Here is a 12,963-nt window from a genome sequence, read left to right on the forward strand (position 1 = left end):
CCCCCCTCCTCCCCTGCTCCCCCTCCCTCATGAACCCTTGATAATTTATAAATTATTATTATTTTGTCATATCTTCACCCACTTCTCTGTTGTCCGTCCCCCAGATGTGTTGTCAAAGTTTAGGGAAACCTGAAGGCATGCGTTTTGGAGATGATTAAGAGTTATAGTTGCAGTCTTGGAAACCCATGGGAGCAGTTCTGCCCTGTCTACTGGGTTGCTATTAGTCAGAATTGGCTCAATGATAGTTTGGTTTGTTTGAATGCTTAGACCAGGCAGCTCTGGTGAACTTAGTTATGTATTGGGGTGTTAACTGTAAGGTCAGTAGTTTGAACTCACCAACCATTTATTGGGAGAAATGAGGCTTCTGTTCTTGTGAAAATTATAGGCTTGGAAACCGTATAGAGCAGCAGTTCTCAACCCTTTGGGTCGAGTGACCCTTTCACAGGGATTGCCCTATTCATAACAGGAGCAAAATTATAGTTATAAAGTAGCAACGACAATTTTATGGTTGGGAGGTCACTAAAAAATGAGCAACTGTATTAAAGGGTCATGGCATTAGGAAGGTTGACAACCACTGCTATAGAGGGTCTTTATGAATTGTAATTGACTTGAAGGCAGTGGATTTAAAAATATATATTTTTAAATGTTAATGCCTAGGAGATCATCTTGCACATAGTTAACTGTTTAAATCCTTTAAAAGTAATGAGACGGATATTATAAAAAGAATCTCTCTACAGGAAATGCTGGGCCTATCTAAAGTACCGGTTACTCAAGCAACACGGGGACCACAGGTGCAGCAGCCACCTCCTTCTAATAGGTAATAATTATAAATGGCAATTGTGGATTTTATAATTCATGCACCTATTTTAAGCATTCCACATCCTCAACATGAATGTAGGCATTCAGTGATACTATATTGCTAATTATGTTGAGGAGTAAAGATTGTATGAGGATTGCTTTTTTCCCCCCAAGAAACACTATGATTTTTATTGAGGTTAAATTAAATTGTTACACACCATTCAAAGTCCAAGTTTATCAGAAAGCTAACCCATGCTAAGATATATGAGAGGGATTCAGAGTTCTTGGATAAATGCCATTATCTTCTCATTTGATTTTTATGAACTTTTTAAAGTCCCTTCACATATATATGAAGAAGATATATCTATCTTTTTTTTTTTTTAATGTTAAAGAAGAGCTCGTTCAGATTTTAATGATCAATGGTAGTGGAATTAAATCACTATGATATTTAGGATCCATTAGATACATTCAAAACAGTGTTGCAACAACTACATTTTAAAATGTCAATTTTTGCAATGTGCCATACTTTGCAACCATTAAAAAAAATATTTTATTGAGGGTTCATAATCCATATATACATCCATTGTGTCAAGCACATATGTGCATTTGTTGCCCTCATCATTCTCAAAACATTTGCCTTCTACGTTAGCCCTTAATATCAGCTGCTCATTTTCTCCCTCCTTCACCACTCTCCCCTCCCTCAAGAACCCTTCATAATTCATAAATTATATTGTTTTGTCATAAGTTACACTGTCCGACGTCTCCCCCCACCCTCTTCTCTGTTGTCCATCACCCAGGGAGGAGGTTATATGTAGATTCTTGTAATGGATTCTCTCTTTCTACCCCGCATTCCCTCCATGCTCCAGGCATCACCCCTCTCACCACTGGTCCTGAAGGAATCATCTGTCCTGGATTCCCTGTGTTTCCAGTTGCTATCTGTACCAATGTACATCCTCTGGTCTAGCCAGATTTGTAAGGTAGAATTGGGATCATGATAGTTGGGAAGCATTTAAGAACTAGAGGAAAGTTATATGTTTCATTGTTGCTACCCTGCACACTGATTGGCTCGTCTCCTCCCCACAACCCTTCAGTAAGGGGGTGTCCAGTTGCCTACCGATGGGCTTTGAGTCTCCACTCTGCACTCACCCACCTTTACAATGATATGATTATTTGTTGTTTGATGCTTGATACCTGATCCCTTCGACAGCTCGTGGTCATACAGGCTGGTGTACTTCTTCCATGTGGGCTTTGTTGAGCTAGTTGGCCGCTTGTTTATCTTCAAGCCTTTAAGACCCCAGATGCTATCTTTTGATAGCCGGGCACCATCAGTTTTCTTCACCACATTTGCTTATGCACACGTTTGTCTTCAGTGATTGTGTCAGGAAGGTGGGCACCCAATGATAAGATTTTTAGTTTTTTGATATCTGATAACTGGTCCCTTCCACACCTCGTGGTCAGACAGGCTGGTGTGCTTCTTCCATGTGGGCTTTGATGCTTCTCAGCTAGATGACCTCTTGTTTATCTTCAAGCCTTTAAGACCCCAGATGCTATATCTTTTGATAGCTGGGCACCATTAGCTCTCTTCACATTTGCTAATGCACATGTTTATCTTCATTGATTGTGTCAGTAAAGCAGGCACCCACTGATATGATTTTCAGTTCTTTGATGTCTGATAACTGATCCCTTGGCTATACCTTGTGGTCATACAGGCTGGTGTGCTTCTTCCCTGTGGGCTTTGGTGCTTCTCAGCTAGATGGCTGCTTGTTTGTCTTCAAGCCTTTAAGATCTCAGATGCTATATCTCTTGGCAGCCGGGCACCATCAGCTTTTTTCACCACCTTTGCTTATGTTCACATTTTTCTTCAGCAGTCGTGTCGGGAAGGTGTGCATCCTGGAATGCCAATTGAATAGACCAATGTGTTCTTGCATTGAGTAAGTGTTTGAGTGGAGGCCCAATGGAGGAATGCTTTTTAAGGAGTTGAAGTAGAATCATGTCACTGAAATACTTTGTTACTCTAGGTTTTGATATATTCCTGATTTTTATACTTTTAAGTTAAGAAAAAAATATTTTTGTTGCTTGAGTGCAAGCAAAATCAGGCCCTCAAACACTTAAGTCTTGCCTCCTTAACCTCAAAAGTACTTTTTCTCCCTGTAATTCCTAATCAGAGGTGCCATCATTAATGCTGTGTTGCTATAACATCTCCTAATTATTTCTAATAGCCTCAGAACTTAGTAGATTTGTAAATGAAAGATTAAGTCCTTAAGTAATGTTTGATTGTGTGTTTGTGTATAGCAGTTGTTTTCCCTGGGCCATTATTCTCAGTATCTCATGGGAACTTGTTAGAAACGTAAATTCTTGGGACCCAACCCAGACCTTCTTAAAAAAACACTGTAACCGGGACCCAGGAGTCTGTGTTTATACAAGCCCTCCCACTGATTTTGATTTATACTAAAATTCGAGAACCATTGGTACAGTGTATTCAGAGAACAACCTCAACCCACAAATATTTAGAAATAGTATCCTATTTAATTTTTTTTTTTTTTTTTTTTGCAGATTCTTACAGCCAGTGCAGAAAATAGACATGAATCTCACAGATCTTCTGGGAGAACTTCAGCGAGACCCTTGGCCTGTCCCCCAGGGAAAGAGACCTTTGCGTTCTTCTGGGGTGGCACTCTCCATAGCTGTGGGACTGCTTGAGGTAGTAATGAAGCTTTTAAAAATTTATATATAAATATATACACACACACACACACACACACACACACCTGTGTGTGTGTGTACTAATGTGTATGTGGTAATGTGAAATGAAAAAAGTCAGATCATGGTAGAGCAGTGAGCATATAATTTTATTTATGTAAAGCTTTATCAAAACAGCAGTTTTGGTATCCAGGGGGGTTTCAAATTGTGAGCCTCTGAAACAAAAAGAAGTGTGAAGGGGAAAGACCAGGGTGGAGCGTGGGTGGGGCAAGGGTTCCCAAAGAAACTCCTGTGGGAGAGTTCTTGGCGCCTCTGAAGAATGAGCAGGTGCCTTGTCAGGATGGGAACATTTTTTCCTTAGTGTGGCTTTCCTGGCCCTTTTCTCATGAATGCTGTTTTCAATTTTCTTAAAACTTCAACAGCAAGCCTCCATGATTGTAGTGTGACCTTTGAGAAAATCCAAGACCTCCCCTTCGAACTCTGAAAGAGTCACCATAACCTTTTCAGGTGACCTTTGTCTTGAATTGAACTGAATAAAAAGATAATCCACTGTATTGAGTAGACTTGTTTTTTTAAATAAATCATTTTATTGGGGTTTCTTACAGCTCTTATAATAATCCATACATTAATTGTATCAAGCGCATTTGTATATATGTTGCCATCATCTTTTTTCCTAAACATTTTCTTTCTACTTGAGCTCTTGGTAGCAGTCCCCTTCTACCCCCCTTGAGCCCTTGATAAATTCTAAATTATTACTATTTTCATATCTTACACAATCTGCTGTCTCCTTTCACCCATGTTTCTGTTAGTCCCCTTTGGGTGTTATACGTCGATCATTGTGATTGGTTTCTCCTTTCTCCCCCGGATAACCCTCCTTCCTCGTACCCTCATGGTTCTTGAGAGGTTTATCTGTCCTGGATTCCATGTGTTGAGAGCTCTTATCTGTCCCGGTGTATATGCTCCGGTCTAGCAGCATTTGTAAGGTAGAGCTGGGGTCATGATAGTAAGGAGGGAGGGAGTGTGAAAGAACTAGAGGAATGTTTTGTGTTTTGTTAGTGATATACTGCACCCTGGCTGACTCGTGTTTGCCTTGTGACCTTCCTGTGAAAGGATGTCCAATTGTCTACAGATGAGCTTTGGGTCTTCATTCCGACCCCCCTTGTTTGCATTGATACTATTTTTTTGTTTTGGGCCTTCTAATGCCTGATTCTTTTTTCAATGTAATCCAAAATGTCCTCAACATTTTGTCCTACTGATAGCAACTCTTTTTTTTCTTCTTGTTGTTAAATGTTCCTATTTCTTTTTCTTCTTTTTTTTTTAACTGTACTTTTATTTTACTGGAATTTTGGAAGGACAGTAAAATTAAAATCAAAAGTATAAGTCATGGTTAAGTTTTAAATATACAAGTCTAAAACTAACAATAAAAATTGGAAAACAATATCCCGTCTTCTGCCTTTTCTTCTCCCAGTGTAGGCCTAGTGAAGTGGAAAGGGAAACTACTTGTCTTTAGGGACTAGATTTATAGACTATTTAAAATGTTAATAATATACCATTATTTAGCATAGGATTTCAAAAGAAACGTGTTCAAAATTTATATCCTTATTTCTGTTGTGAACATTGGGTCACTTAGTTCTTGGAGAAAATGTGCTTTCTTTTTTCTAGAGAGAATATATAAAAATGTATCAGATATGTGCATGAATATGTTTTCCTTTAAGCTGTTTTGATGAGTCCTACCCTATCTCCTCCCACCCCTTTTTTTTGAATAGTGTACTTTTCCCAACACTGGTGCTCATATTATGATGTTCATTGGCGGTCCAGCTACTCAGGGACCTGGGATGGTTGTTGGAGATGAATTGAAGACACCTATAAGGTCATGGCATGACATTGAAAAAGACAATGCCAAATACGTAAAAAAAGGAACTAAGGTAATTTTGGTTTTTAGCTAATTAGAAAGTAAATACTCATTTGATAGAAGAGGAAGAGTGCAAATACTTAACTGATACTGTGAAGCTGATACCATAGCTGCTATTTATGTTCTGAGAAATTCTTTTTTGATAAATTGGTTTTTGTGTAAACGTGAAAGAGTAATAGTAGGAGCCAATAAGCATTTAAAAAATGACTCGAGAGGGAAACCTTGTGTGCCTTTTCAGTGTTCATGTCAATGCACGCCTTTCTCTTCAGGAAATGTTTGATGAGTTTTCCAGTTTCCCTTTCCAAGATGTTGTCCTTAATATTTCCTCTAGATGTGTGTATTGCCCAGAGCTTGAGTAGGCTACCAGGTGTTCATAGTTATTTCTGTCCTGGTAAACACTCTTTTATTTGTGTTTTGTAGTGCACGTACCTTTTCACAAGTGTTCATTTGTGGCTCTCATTCTAGTTCTGCTTGCTGAAAATCCCTGGTTATTTTTAAAAATTCACTGTGGTTCACCTTTTAAAATATGGTGCTGTGTTTTCTCCTGTTTCTTTTTGGTAGCACTTATTTGTTATAGTTAAAAAAAAAGGTAATCACAATGATCATTATAGTGGATGCTTTTCTTGCCAACGAATTTCTTTCTCCTGGTTCTTTAAGTTTGCTCACTTTGTTGCTTTGGCTGCTGTCCGTTTCAGACTTTTTGTTTACTTGAGGGTGTGGTTTTAGCCAGGAGAAAAGTTCAGTGTTGTCCTTTTACTGTGTCCAAGTGCCTGCAGCAAGGTGCTCAAACTGCCTTTTTCAAATTTAGTGTAATTTAGGGGTTGATCTCTTAGGCAAAAATGGCTTGTAAAGAAAATAGTGTGAAAACGCCATGCTTTTGCAGAAGTTATAGTGGCATTTTATTAGCCACTACAGGAAATTAATGTGAGCAAATCATAATTAAATTTTATTAGAATTTTTGTATTCTTCCTAGGTAATTTTGATGTTAATTGAAAAAAGACTGAAGAATGATTAAGCTTATGTGCTATTTTGATTTAATTGTGAAAATCTCTTGTAGCATTTTGAAGCGTTGGCTAACAGAGCTGCTACTTCTGGTCATGTTATTGATATCTATGCATGTGCGTTAGATCAGACTGGCCTCCTGGAGATGAAATGCTGCCCTAACCTTACCGGGTATGTATTTAAATTTTATAAATATAAACCATATAGCAGTAATATTAACTTTTTTTGAGGGGAAAATCAGTTATCATCTTACTATTTTAAGGAAAAACGGATTGTTTTGATATTATTCTAATTTTTGATATTTTTCATCTTTAAAAATTTATTGTAGCATTTATTTTTCTGGTTTAACACATCTACCTTTATCACCTACATTGTGTTTTTTTTCTTCATGTAGAGGGTACATGGTGATGGGTGATTCTTTCAACACTTCGTTATTCAAGCAAACTTTTCAAAGAGTCTTTACCAAAGATATGCACGGACAGTTTAAAATGGGATTTGGTGGTACTTTAGAAATAAAGGTAAGAATGGAAATTTGACAAGTATGGTTTATTACCAAGATAGACAATTGTAAACTTGACTAATTTTAATGTATCATTAATCAAATTCAGTATATGCTTTAAAAATAGTGGTTAATTTAGGTTGAATCCTAGAATTAGAGAGTTGATTCACCAAAAATATATGTAATCATTAAATGTACAGTTAAACTTTATACTTGGCATTTCAAAAATTGTTAAAAGCAGCTTATATACTTATTTTCCTGAACTCGTTATTTTCATTCTTGTTTTAGTATTAATGGTATAATTTGACATCTAATTGAAGATGAACCACTTTTATGCCATTTGTATCATCAATAATTGTTTTATGGTTGGTTAGTTGTTGACATACAATTATGTCATTGTTTTCAGATTTAGATGAAAAAACCCTCAGGTTTAGGGTTAATTACAAGTGCTTTAAAATTCATGGATTGCTTTGAGTTGAACCAGCCTCACTGGCTGTACATTGACTTTTGATTTTCAGTAAATGTATCTCGTCAGCCTGTATTCATTTTATTGCTTTATCTATCTGTCTATCTATCTATCTATGTATCATCTATCTCTCTATATCTATCATCTATATCTATCTATCTATCCATGTTTAGGAGAGTATACAGATTTCAAGGGACATATAAGACATGAGTCTTGTTCTAGGGAAATTTAGTCTTTTAAAAAAGTTTTCTTTGAAAAACACAGTTTTGATAGAAAGATAAGATTAATGGGAGAAAGTTAAATAGTAGTAGATTACAAAAGCACTGTACAGATTAGGAAAAGAAAGATGAATACAGACAGTAGAAGTTTATCCTAAAGGAAATATGACTTAACTTGGACTTTAAAAAGATTGCATTTAAGTTGATTGAGGAGAAATGCATTTTATCAGCAGCCCAGCAGGAACAGAGACATAGAGGTGAGAGGGAATAATTTTTGAGGGGAGCATAGTAGATGAGGGGCCTTGTTGGAGTATGGAATTGATAAATGGAATTTTTCCTTAAGCTTTTTCAAGCCCTCCTCATATTTGGGAAAACTGCCCCTTGCTAATGATAGGTTTCTTTTGTAGTATAACAGAAAAGTTAAAAATACAGAAAAGTATCTGGGTTGGGTGAAGTTTGGTGCTGCAGGTACAGGCAGAAGAAGCCATTGGAGGTTAATGAGACTACTATTTTAGGTAAGACTAGTTGGACTGTGATATAAAGGAGAAGTCAGAGGAAGAAAATTCTAAGAAAAGTGATTGTGTTAATCTGTGTTGATCAGAAAAACAAATTCTTAGATACTCATAAGTGTATAAGAAAGAACTTTATATAAAAGAGCAATTGTATATTGAGAAATATCCAGCCCAGTCCAAATCAAGTCCAAAAGTCCAGTATTAGCCCATATGTCCAATATCAGTCCATAAATTCCTCTTTGGATTTATGTAGCCAAGCAATAATGCTAAATGCAGGAAGATCACCGGCCAGTGGGTGGGAAGTCTTGTAGATCCAGTAGTGGTGGAAGGATTCCAGTGCTGGCGTGGGTCTCTATGTGGCTCCTCCAGCTCCAGGGCTCAGGCACCATCAGTGTGTCTCCATGTGGCTGGTCAGCAGGAATGCCTTGCAGGGAGATGAAGCAGAGAGTGTGGGTCTGGCCTCCAGTGAGCTATTTATCTCCTTAGGGCCTCCAAATGAGGTTATTAAGCTGTGACCTGATTGACAGGCTTTCCACTCTTTCACGCTTAGCAGTCTCAAGTTGACACAAGATTATGTAACTACCACTTTGACTTTCTAAAATTTTTAGATAGATGGTAATGATAGTTTAGATTTCATTGGCAATAGAAATGGAAAGAGACCAATCTTGGTGACAGATTTTCTTTTTCTTTTTTTAAATCATTTTATTAGAGGCTCATACAACTCTTATCACAATCCATACACACATCAATTGTGTAAAGCGCATTTGTACATTCATTGCCCTCATCATTCTCAAAACATTTTCTCTCCACTTAAACCCCCGGTATTAGGTCCTCATTTTTCCCCTCCCTCCTCACTCTCCCCTCCCTCATGAGCCCTTGATAGTTTATAAATTGTTATTTTGTCATATCTTGCCCTGCTGACAGATTTTCTATGGCAAAAAAAATAGAAGCTAATATTTTTTTTTTGTTAGATCTTTTTATTGGGGGCTCTTAAAGCTCTTACAATATTCTGTTTATGAATTGTGTCAAGCATATTTGTACATATGTTTCCTCATCATTTTATAAACATTTACTTTCTATTTGAGCCCTTGGTATCAGCTCCTCTTTTTCCTCTCCCAAATCCCCCACCCTTGTGACCCCTTAATAAATTATAAATTATTACTATTTTTCATATCTTACACTGACCAATGTCTCCCTTCACCCAAGTTTCTGTTGTTCATGTGCAAACCCCCCGACCCCCCTGTGTGTGTGTGTGCATGCATTTTGCGTTGATCATTGCAATCGATGTCCCTTCCTCCCCTCCTCCCTCCACCTTCCCTCTCCCCTATGCTTCTGGTATCATTACTCCCATTTCTGTTACTGAGGGGTTTATCTGACCTGGATTCTGTGTGTTGTGAGCTCATATCTCTATGAATGTACATGATCTGGCCTAGCCAGAACAGAAAGGCAGGGCTGGGATCATGATAGTGGGAGGTGAGGAAGCCTCCAAGAACCAGAGGAACACTGTGTGTTTCATTGGTGCAATACCGCTCCCTGATTGACTGTGCCCTACCTTGTGACCCTTCTGTGAGGGAAAGTCCTATTGTCTACAGATGGGTTTTGGGTCTCTGTTCTGACGCTCCTTCTTAAAAATGTTGTGTATGTGCGTGTGTGTGCGTGTGTGTGTGTGTGTGTTGTCTTCTGGTGCCTGTTACCTGATTCCTTCAACACCTCATAATCACACAGGCTGGTGTGCTTCTTCCATGTGGGCTTGTTGCTTCTCTGGTAGATGGCCGCTTGTTTAACTTGAGGCCTGTAAGACCCTAGATGCTATATCTTTGGATAGCTGGACACCATCCACTTTCCTTACCACATTTTCTTGTGCACCCATTTTGTCTTTAGTGATTATGTAGGGAGGGCAAGCATCACAGAATTTGAGGTTGTTAGACAAAGTGTTCTTGCGTTGAGGGAGGGCTTGAGCAGAAGCCCTAAGTCCTTCCACTTCCTCAATGTATTTCCATATAAATATATGTACATAGGCCAACACCTCTTATTTCTGTTAATATATTTACATAAGCACATACCTATGTTTATATGTCTATCCATAGCTTTGCTTCCTAGACCTTTCCTCTGTTTCCTTTTATCTTCCTTCTGCTCCACCATCACACTCTCCCTTCTGCCTCTTAGTAACTCCTCTTAGCTAGATTGCTGTGACTCCAACACCACTGGGATCTCTACGTCCTCCTCATTGTTGCTTTTAATTCCCTGGTTGTTCCCCTGTCTATCGCATTGTTTGCTCATTGCTCCTTTCCCCTGCCTCCTCCTCGCCACAAGTCCCTCTGGAACTACCGGTCCATTGCTTTCTCCTCTGGCTTGCTTCCCATGCCTCTTAATTTTCTGATCTAACAACAGGAGCACCGGTGGGTGATTTTACCTGGATGCCCTCTTGACTCCTCCTCGCACATAAGAAGATAATGTTTGGAGTAGGATGTGTGAATTTTGTGTATAATATGAGTTTGAGTTGAGGATGAGGTTCCATATAGACATCACTTATGGTAGCTGAAAATACAGGATTAAAGATAGGTCAGGTATATTTTAAGCTTGAGAATTTCCCACAGAGTGCTCATTGATTAATTTTTAATAAACATTAGTGTATATATTTCAGTGGACTATTGTTCACGGAAGTTACAGATTTACTGTGAAATTATGCAGGAAGTATACAGTGCTCACACATGTGTCCTACTCCTCCTAATTTTTGAGCTTATCTTTAAGCAAACCGAAGTGTTGCTTTCTTATTTTACAGACGTCAAGGGAAATAAAGATTTCAGGAGCTATTGGACCCTGTGTCTCTCTCAATTCTAAAGGACCTTGTGTATCTGAAAATGTAAGTTATTTTTGTTCCCGGGCAAAACCAAGAGAGATCTGAGTTATTGACTTCTGGCATACCTTTCACTATGATTATGTGGACTACATTTTTTAGTGGAGAATGGTTTAACTTTAGTATACTTCTGTTTGTAATTGCACTGCCTGTACCTTCTTTTTTTATCCACTAGCAAATTGAAACTTTTTTACTTTTGCCAGTGTTCTAAATTTTATGCCTTAACTTAATTATTGTCCCAATATACCTGAAAAGATACAAACTCAGAATGAGTTGGAAATCTGCTGACTTGTGAAATTTAAAATTAGTTCCAGACATCTTTTACCATCATTTCCAACCTCTAGAATAGCCAAGTCACCCAAATTTCTCTTCTGTTTTATCTTATCTACTGGAGGTACAGTCAGTTCAATTAAAACTGTTGAATCATGTACCTATAAGGAGAATCTTGGGGTACACAAAAATGAGTAATAAAGTTTAGAAGTGACACCATTCAAAAGTTAATTGCTAAGTTTGCATGGTAAAGATCTTTAAGAAGTTTTCTTGATAGGCTGCTAAATTATACAAGTCTGATCCAGAGAAACGTCATTTATATGTGCATGATTATATTATAAATCAATATCTCTTTCTACAGATCAAATAATTGGATAGAGGAAAAGTTTTAATTACTTCATTAAATTATGTATGCTTTTAAAGACTACAATTGAAGATTTCTATCGATATGTTTGTAATTTACTTAACAAGAATTTGAATTTTAAAATAATTTATTATATAAAATTTGCTTCGTTTTATTTCAGATGTGTTTATGATAGCCTCTCAACACTCAGATGTGTTTATGATATGCCCTTAAAAAATCTTTAGTTTTTAACATTTGTTGAATCAGCTAGTAACCTGAAACAGATTTGCTTTTCCTTAGTGGAGTTGTCTAGCTTTACACGTAGCAGTATTCTGTCTTTTAAACATACTGTGTTTTATTCTAACAGGAGATAGGAACAGGGGGCACTTGTCAGTGGAAGATATGTGGACTTAGTCCCACAACAACCTTAGCAGTGTATTTTGAGGTTGTAAATCAGGTATGACTTTTTCTGAGTATTGAAAATAATTTTGAGCAAACACAATTTAGGCCATGAAAAGTTTGTGTTTATTTTTTGTTGGTAATTATTCAAAGTTTGTTCTGTTTTAGAGTTGGTATTTGTCATTTTCTATTTCTTAAGATTAAATTGTTTATTGAAAAGGACATACTATAATAGAGATGTTAGGGGGGGGTCAGCAAATGCCCTTGGGACACCCAATTTGAACCTCAACTTTTCTTCCTTTCTTTTTTAAAGAGACATAAACAAAATAATCTTTTTGAATTTAGTTATCTAGGTTATTGAGGGTGTCTCAAGGTATATAGTAACTTATGAACCCTCTTATAAGATACTCTAATATATCAAATTATAAACAAAAGATTAGAAGATATTTGGATTTTTTCATTCACAGGAGGAAATGTCACTTTAAAGAATGATGTCATTTATAAGCTACTTCTATACCAATAGTTATTAAGTACAAAACAAAGTATTAATTACTGGTCTGAGGCACATACAATATTGTTTTTGAACATTTGGAGTGTTTGAAGAACACTCTTATTTCTTATTGACAAAAGATAGCTAAATCATCTATTTTCAAAGAACTTGAGGCCAGATTTCTTTCTTTCTTTTTTTTTTAATATATAATATTTCATTTTAATTGTATGTAAACTATCATGCATTTGTTACTTTAACACAAAATGTCACAAATATTTAAATAATAATGTATAATACAGTGTTCTTTAGCCTGTTGGAATAAAATAGATGCTATTATTAATTTATGAATATATATATATTTTTCTGGCTTTTCTTTTTCTTTTTAAAATTTTTAAATCGTTTTATTAGGGGCTCATACAACTCTTTTCACAATCCATACATACATCAATTGTGTAACGCACATTTTTACATTCATTGCCCTCATCATTCTCAAAACATTT

The 12,963-nt window shown here is 36.9% G+C and overlaps 1 protein-coding gene across 1 annotated transcript in view; it reads left to right on the top strand.

The window, feature by feature from the left end:
* SEC23A (SEC23 homolog A, COPII coat complex component) overlaps positions 1-12,963 on the top strand; it is a 58,168-nt gene that overhangs the window by 18,469 nt on the left and 26,736 nt on the right. Inside the window, exons 6-12 of the mRNA XM_004698545.2 lie at positions 738-817; positions 3,352-3,496; positions 5,262-5,420; positions 6,465-6,580; positions 6,804-6,927; positions 10,887-10,967; positions 11,942-12,031. Coding sequence (XP_004698602.1) covers positions 738-817; positions 3,352-3,496; positions 5,262-5,420; positions 6,465-6,580; positions 6,804-6,927; positions 10,887-10,967; positions 11,942-12,031 — 795 coding nt within the window. The remainder of the gene's footprint in view (positions 1-737; positions 818-3,351; positions 3,497-5,261; positions 5,421-6,464; positions 6,581-6,803; positions 6,928-10,886; positions 10,968-11,941; positions 12,032-12,963) is intronic.

The sequence above is a fragment of the Echinops telfairi genome, unplaced genomic scaffold (genome assembly GCF_000313985.2).
Source record: "Echinops telfairi isolate 266 unplaced genomic scaffold, ASM31398v2 ScPeMD7_18;HRSCAF=68, whole genome shotgun sequence".
Lineage (NCBI taxonomy): Eukaryota > Metazoa > Chordata > Mammalia > Afrosoricida > Tenrecidae > Echinops > Echinops telfairi.